General features: G+C 48.1%; 1 protein-coding gene across 1 annotated transcript; it reads right to left on the bottom strand.

Annotated features, from left to right (window-relative positions):
• Positions 1–465: 465 nt before the first annotated feature.
• LOC110201069 (olfactory receptor 3A1-like) lies at positions 466–1412 on the bottom strand. Its single transcript, XM_020976546.2, is given in 2 exon segments — positions 466–1325; positions 1328–1412. Coding segments are annotated over 2 exon segments (945 nt in total).
• Between the last annotated feature and the right edge of the window lie 5954 nt (positions 1413–7366).

Below are 7366 nucleotides of genomic sequence, written 5' to 3' on the forward strand. Positions count from 1 at the left end.
GGATACCTCAGGCTGAGCTATGCTTTTCATTTTGTCATAGTCCAGCCAAGGAAAGTGAGGAGCCTGCTGAAACAGTGAGATATCTGGAAAAGCACTGAGGAAAAAAGTCACCTCCAGTTGAGATCCATCCCTGTCAGCTCTCAGCCAAAGAGAGAAGAAAAATGGGGGACTGACTACAAAGGTCCCCATAAGCAGAGATCTCTGAGGAAGGGAGCCTTAGCCTCAGGATTACCTCAGGCCAAGGAACAGTACTCATTCCTATAATTTTCAGGCTAAGATAAGACTTATGAGACTCCTGATGCCCTCTGAAAGGCATGGAGTGCCACTAAGAATGAGGGCCTAGGCTGCTGGAGGCTAAAGGGTAGTAGATGCCACCTGTTGTCATTAGGCCAAGGAGAGAGCTGGGAGACCGCTGGGAACCTAGTAAAGACCTTAAAACCAGTGGGAGCAAGGGCCTAGGTCACCTCAGGCTGAGACTTTCTGCCCTGTAAAAACCCACCACAGGGTTCCTTGCACTTCTGGGTTCCAGAGGCTGTAGATGAGTGTATTGAGCATGGGGCTGAGGACAGTGTTGAGGATTCCAACCCCTTTGCTCTGGTCTAAGGCCTCAATGGAACCCAGGCACATGTAGCTGAAGATACCAGCCTCATAGAAGATGCCCACAATAGCCAGGTGTGAGCTGCAGGTGGAGAAGGCCTTTCTCCGACCCGCTGCTGATTGGATCTGCAGCACAGCAGCTGCTACCTGCAAGTAGGAGGTGACAATGAGGATCATGGGGTCTCCTGCCATGATGACACCCAGAGCAAAGAACAGCAGCTAATTGAGGTGAGTACTGGAGCAGGCAAGGTGAAAGAGTAGGGGGAGGTCACAGTAGAAGTGGTTTACCACATTGGGGCCACAGAAATCAAGAGTGGATAGTGCCACCATATGGGTCAATGCATTTCCAAGTGTGCAGGCCCAAGATGCACCCACCAGCACTCCCTGGACTCCTTGGCCCATGTGAGTTGTATAGGTGAGAGGGCAGCAGATGGCCAGGAAGCTATCATAGGCCATGGCAGTCAGCAGGAAGCAGTCAACCCTAACGAGCAGGTGGAAGAAGAAGAGCTGAGAGAGGCAGGCAACAAAGGGGACAGCTTGCTCTCGGGATAGGAGTTGCACCAGCATTGGGGGCACTGTGACACTGACACACCCAATATCTAGCAGTGACAAATTCCCCAGAAAGAAGTACATTGGCGTATGCGGCTTAGGCTCCACCGAGATGGCAGCCAAGATGCCCAGGTTGCCACCAACTGTGGCCACATAGGCCAAGAGAAAGATGGCAAAAGGATTGGCTGCAGTTCCCACCTCTCTGTCAGCCCCAGTAAGATGAACTTGGTCACAGCTGTCACATTATATCTAGGTTGGAGGTCCATGGGTGGGCTCTCCTTGGCCAGTAGCAAGATGGCTGAAGGTGAAGTTGGCTGAGGTAGAAGCCACAATAGAATAGAATTGTTAGCTCAGAGTTGGGGCCCCATCGTCTCCCTCCCCCCACAAGCTTGAGCTCTCAACAGCATCTCTGCTTCTCACATTTCCCATCCATCAGATTCAGTTGGTCATCAAGATCTGATATCTCAGTGGATAGAGCACTGGCCTTGAAGTCAGGAGGACCTCAGTTCAAATCTGGCCTCAGACCAAACACTTGACACTTACTAGCTGTGTGACCCTGGGCAAGTCACTTAACCCCAACTGCCTAAAAATTAAAAAAAAAAATTAAAATTAAAGATCTGATATCTCAGCCATCTGTCTCTACCTCTTTAGGTCTAACCATGGTCTCACCCAACACTCCTTGACCCTTTGCTTGGACTATGTGATGTCCCTCCAACTTCTAGTCTCCTCCACCCAACCTGTCCTTGCTAGGAAATCCCTCCTCACCCCTTCTGGTATGAACAATGTGGTATGTGTACCTGCGTGTGTGTGTGTGTGTGTGCGTGCGTGTGTGCGTGCGTGCGTGTGTGTTTTGCTCTCTCTTTTCAATAACATGCTCTTCATCAACTGTAGATCCCCTTGGAATCTTCTGCCTAGGTGAGAATGCAGAGTCTACTCATGTCTTAGTGAAATCAAGAATCAGCCTGGCTGGTTTCCACCCAACGTCTCATCTTCAAAAGAAGCCAGGGAGTGCCAGATTGCTGTCAGATCCAAATAGGTATGGGGAGAAATTAGTTTTGTTTCACAAGGGAGTGAAATAGAAAACTAGGGAGAAGACAGAAAAAAAATAGAAATATATAGAATATATATTATTATAATATATTATTATATAATAAATAGATAGATATATATAGAAAAATATAGAAGACTGTTCGAAAAACATTTTCTGAGCTTTGCACAACACCCCTGGTTGATTGTCCTTGGTGGCTCTGATTTTGACATAGAAGCTTATGAAACTTTCTTTCCAAAACTTGAAGGCATCAGAGTGGGAATTTTCTGAGCATGGACTTGCAGGTTCCTATTAGTCGTGTCCAGGCTTCTTACTCCTCAGCCATAACAAGAAAAAAAAGTCCCAAGTACAAGGAGGTACCCCCTTCACTAGAAATGTGGAGTATCAGAGTGGAAAGCAGGCCCAGCTTTGCAGACACAGTGAAGCAATGGGATTTACCCATGCTTTCAGTGTGGCTTAGCAGCTAGAAAGAATCCTGACAGCAGAATCAGGGAGCTGCCCTGGATTCTGACACAGACTGGCTGGCCAGGTGATCCTGGGCGAGTCACCTCCTTCTCTGTGCTGCACAAGATGTTCAGAGACGGTCCACTGCAGAGAAGGTGCTAAGCCGCAGCAGCTCAGGGGTCTTCCTGTATCCCGAGGGGCTTGTGGCTTCAGCTCGGCTTCCTGCTGGGGGCAGATGATTTGGAGGCACCACACCAATGTCTGTTCTTGGTAAATGAGCTGAGCAGACCTCCAGAGCCCCAGCTTGACTCACCTGAGCCCAGGGACTCATTTGCTCATGAACACTTCCCTTTAATCGAGCCATCCGCACATCTGGCCAATTCACAGCATATGCCTACAGGCGGGACTGACAATCATGACGGGAAATCAAGAAGTGCAGTCAGTGAAGAGGGACAAGGCTGCTGGGCCCTTGGTCTGTTTAACCGGACTGCTTGTGCAGCCAGCGGGGCCCACATTTTTTGTCCCGGACTTCTGCTCTTGATCTCATTCCTATCCCTCTCTTCTGGGAACTCTTCCTGTTGACCGTTCAGGCAATGATCAGCAAGCATTTACTGAATGCTTACTCTATGCAGAGTTCTGGAGCCATAAAGCCAAAAGGGAAGTAGACCTTGCACTCGAGGAGCTTATATTCTTCATTTGTATACATATATGCACAGAACAAATAGAAAATGAAGACAGGGTGGTTATGGGAGGATGTACACTGACAGCAGAGAGATCCAGAAAGGCATCCAGTAGAAGGTGGCATTTGAATTGAATCTAGAGGGAAATCCAGGATATAAAGAGTCCCTTCCTATCCAGAGGGTAGGAAGAACTACATTGCAAACACAAATGACCTACAGTACAGAGGTGTGGAGACAGGAGATAAGAGTATGTGGGGAACAGTGGGAAGAAGCCACGATGGTTAGATTGCAGAGGAGAGGAGGGAAAGCCTTCAAAAGCCAAAGAGAGAAGTTTGCGTTTGATCTTAAAGGTGACATGGAGCTACTGGAGAATGTGGCTAAGTGAGTGTGTAACACAGAGACAGAGACAGAGATAGAGACAGATGGAGAGGGAAGGGCGTGAAGCATGCTCAGCATCTCTCTCCTCTTCAATATTTTTTTCATGTCCATCCGCTTCTTCTCCTCTGTCTCCGAGCATGTAAGACAAGTCAAGAAGCCTTCATTCAGTGCTTACTGTGTTAAGGGCTAGGAGTGCAAATACAAACCAAAAGAGAGTCCCTACCTTCAAGAAGCTTCCTTAAATTCTGCTGGGGGAAGAGAACATATTAAAGGAAGCTGAAAAGTGGAAGGGAGAGAAAAAAATACCTATATGGGGCCAGGTGAGGACTGGAGCCGAGAGAGGAAGGAAGGAGTAACGGGGCTGGCCCACACTCTCCCTGCAAATGGAGGTTCCTGGGGGATGTGACCAATGGGAAGAAGGGCCAGTGAGGGGACTTATGGGGCGTGATGGTGGAACCATCTGCGAAGGTGAGAAAGCCAGTGAGGAAAGGTGGAGCTTATCTGTTCGGGAGTGAGGTCCCGAGAGGGGTGACTCAGTGCTCTGCTCCTTAGATGTGAAGTTGGTCCTACAATACTTTCGACCCTTCATTTCTTTTCCTTTTCTCAGTCAAACTCCTAGAAAGAGTCCTCCTCATTTGCTGCCTGCACTCCCATTTGCTTCCTCATTCTCATCACTCTGCGGCTACAGCTTCCTCCCCCCAGGCTGCCGATCGGTTCTTCACAATACATCCAGTAGGCTTTTTTAACCCTGGCTTCCTTCTCCTGGTCGATTGCCCAGTCCTTCTCTTTCTTTGGCTCTTGGGCTCGAGCTGCTCCTTCTGAGCACCCTTGTAGGACTCTCATCCCTGCCCCACTTCCCCCCAAGGCTTCATCCTGGGCCCTCCCCCCTTCTCTCTAGTCTCTCTTTTGCTGCTTTATCATCTTCCGTGAGAGGGAAGGGAGAGGAAGGGAGGGCGCCTTTATATAGCTCTGCTATGGACCAGGCACTGTGCTAAGTGCTCTACAGACATGATCTCATTTGTCAACCAGAACCCTCATTTTACGATTGAGGATACTGAGGCAGACAGAGGTTAAGTGACTTGCTCAGGGTTACACAGCTAGTGAGTGTTTGAGGTCCCATTTGAACGCCGGTCTTCCTGGCTCCAGGGCCAGCTCTGTATTCACTGCAGCGCCACCTAGCTGCCATGGGTTCAACTGTCTTTTCTATGCAGATGATTGTCTGATGTGTATAGGCAGTCCTAGTCTTTGGTCCAGAATTGCTGACTGGCCACTGGCCATGTCCGCATAGTTGTCCTGTGGCATCTTCCTCAGACTGACTTGAGAAATGCTTGTTCCCTTCCCTATTTCTTCATCTATCTTCATCCATTTCTTCTTTCTGTCCAGGTAGCCTCTAGTATACTCAGAATCACAGAATTGGAGGATTGGAAGCTGCCATCTAGTCCACCAAATGCCTAGAAGGAATTTCCACCCTAACCAACAGTTGGAGGGGGGTCGCCTCCCAAGGCAGCCAGTTCAATCCCTAATCCACATGTCAGGGCTTCAGATACTTGAAGACAGCTCTTATGGGTCTTCTCTTCTCCAGACCAAATATTCCTGGTTCCTATGCCTGATCCTTATATGGCCTGGACTCAGTGACCTTCAGCATCATGGTCGCCCTCTTCTGGACACTCTGTAGTTTATCAATATCCTTCTTCAACCATGGTGCTCAGAGTTGAACCCAGTCCTCTAGCTGATGTCTGACAAGGGCAGATGACAGAGGGGTTGTCTCCTTCTTATTCCAGGCAGCCCGATCATTACTTAATGCAGCCCCAGATGGCATGGCCATTTTTGGCTGCCACCTTACACTGTCGACTCATCTTAAGCTTGTAGTCTACTGTAACCTGCAGATTGATTTCCGAAAAACTTCTGCCCAGCCAGACCTCCCACATCTTATGTTGATTTTTTTGCCCATGTGTGAGACTACATTTATTCCTATTAAATTAGATTTAGCTCAATGCTAGACTGTCAAGCTTCTTTTGGACCCCAAATCTGTCCAGCTTGGGATTGTTGGAAAATCTGACGAGCAGACTATGGGTGCCTTTCTCCAAGTCACCGATAAAAATAGGAAACAGGGTCAAGCTGAGATCCCTGGGACATCTCGATGGAGACATTGAACTACTCACAACTTGTTTGGAACTCATATTATCGTATTAGTATCTAGTCCTTATCTCTCCATCTTCTGCATAAGAATAGTATGAAATACTTTATCTAGTGCTCTGCCCCAGCCATAGCCATAGAATCCCCCTCATCTGCTAGGTTATATAGAGATAGAGATAGGGACCAGACCTAGGATTTCATTGATATAGGACCCTCCCAGATGAGGAAACTCCCTCTACTAGTGCAGGTTGGCACCCTCTCTGCAACTTCTAGTCTTAGAGAATTGTCTGGAACACAGAGAGGTTAAGTGACTTGTCCAGGGTCACACAGCCAGTAGGTGTCAGGAGCTCAAACCCAGATTTTCCTGACTCTAAGGCCAGCTCTCTGTCCACTATGCCATGGTTTCCTCTCACTGGTTTAGTAATCCTGTCCAAAAAAAGGAATGAGGTTGGTCTAGCATGATCCGTTCTTGAGGCAGCCACCATGCTGGCCCTCTGTAATTATTGCTTCCCTTTCCTGAGGTTTACTGACCTCTTTATTGATCAGTTCTAGAATCTTCCCAAGTATCAAAGTCAAGCTCAACAGGCTCTACTGTCTTCCCTTTTTGGAAATTGGGACAACATTTGTCCTTCTCCGCTCCTGCAGCATCTGTCCCCTCTTCCAGGCTCTCTCAGGTATCCCTGCCAGAGGCTCAGCAGTCACGGCTGCCAGTTCTCTCGGGACCCAAGGGTGTGGTTCCTCTGGGCCAAGGACTTTTTTTTCTTTAATGGTTTCCTCACTTATCTTGCCTCTGACCCTTGCTAATCATTTTTGTTCTGTGACTTCTGTATCCCCCTCTGTCGGTTTTCCCCCTTTATCTGCTTCCTAGAATTCCTAACATGAGCACATCTTCTTAATATCCAATACAAAGTCTTTCTCTTTGGATCCCTTGCACCTCCTTCTAGAGCCATATGCCCAGTTATGGGTCCTCCTGCTGCCAGGTCTCAGTGAGATTTGGGAATCCCTGTTTGCCCCCTTGCATTCAAACCCCATGCTTGGCGTACTCGTGGACCAATAGCTAAGGCTATGGTTGGGTGGTTGTCATTGTTTTTGGGCTCTTTTCTTGGATTTAGTCTCCTAAGAATTTCTGGTCTTCTCTACTTTTCCTTTTCCTCCCTCATAGCCACTGTGCCAGGTTCTTAGCTTGGTAGCTCTCCAGAGATAGTTTCCTTGTTTCATTTCCCTTTTCAATTTAAAGCTCTTTCTGTGAGATTTTCAAGATTTCAGGTAAACACATTTCCTGCAGCCCTTTAAAGTTGCATTCTGTCCCTGGCCAGGAGCCCATTATTCCTGTACTGCAATCTGGATCCTTGCAATCCAGAACCTATTCTCTGACTGGGTTTTTGTAACCAGTTAGCCAAGTCCCTCAATTCTGCCTCCGGATGTCTTTTCCAACTGTTTCCTTCTGTATATCCCCTGGCCACCGTGTTCTAGTCCAGGCTCCGGTCAGCCCTGGCCTGGACTATTGTAATAGGGCCTGGATTGGTCTCCCAAC

This window comes from Phascolarctos cinereus, unplaced genomic scaffold (genome assembly GCF_003287225.1).
Source record: "Phascolarctos cinereus isolate Bilbo 61053 unplaced genomic scaffold, phaCin_HiC Scaffold_8;HRSCAF=390, whole genome shotgun sequence".
NCBI lineage: Eukaryota > Metazoa > Chordata > Mammalia > Diprotodontia > Phascolarctidae > Phascolarctos > Phascolarctos cinereus.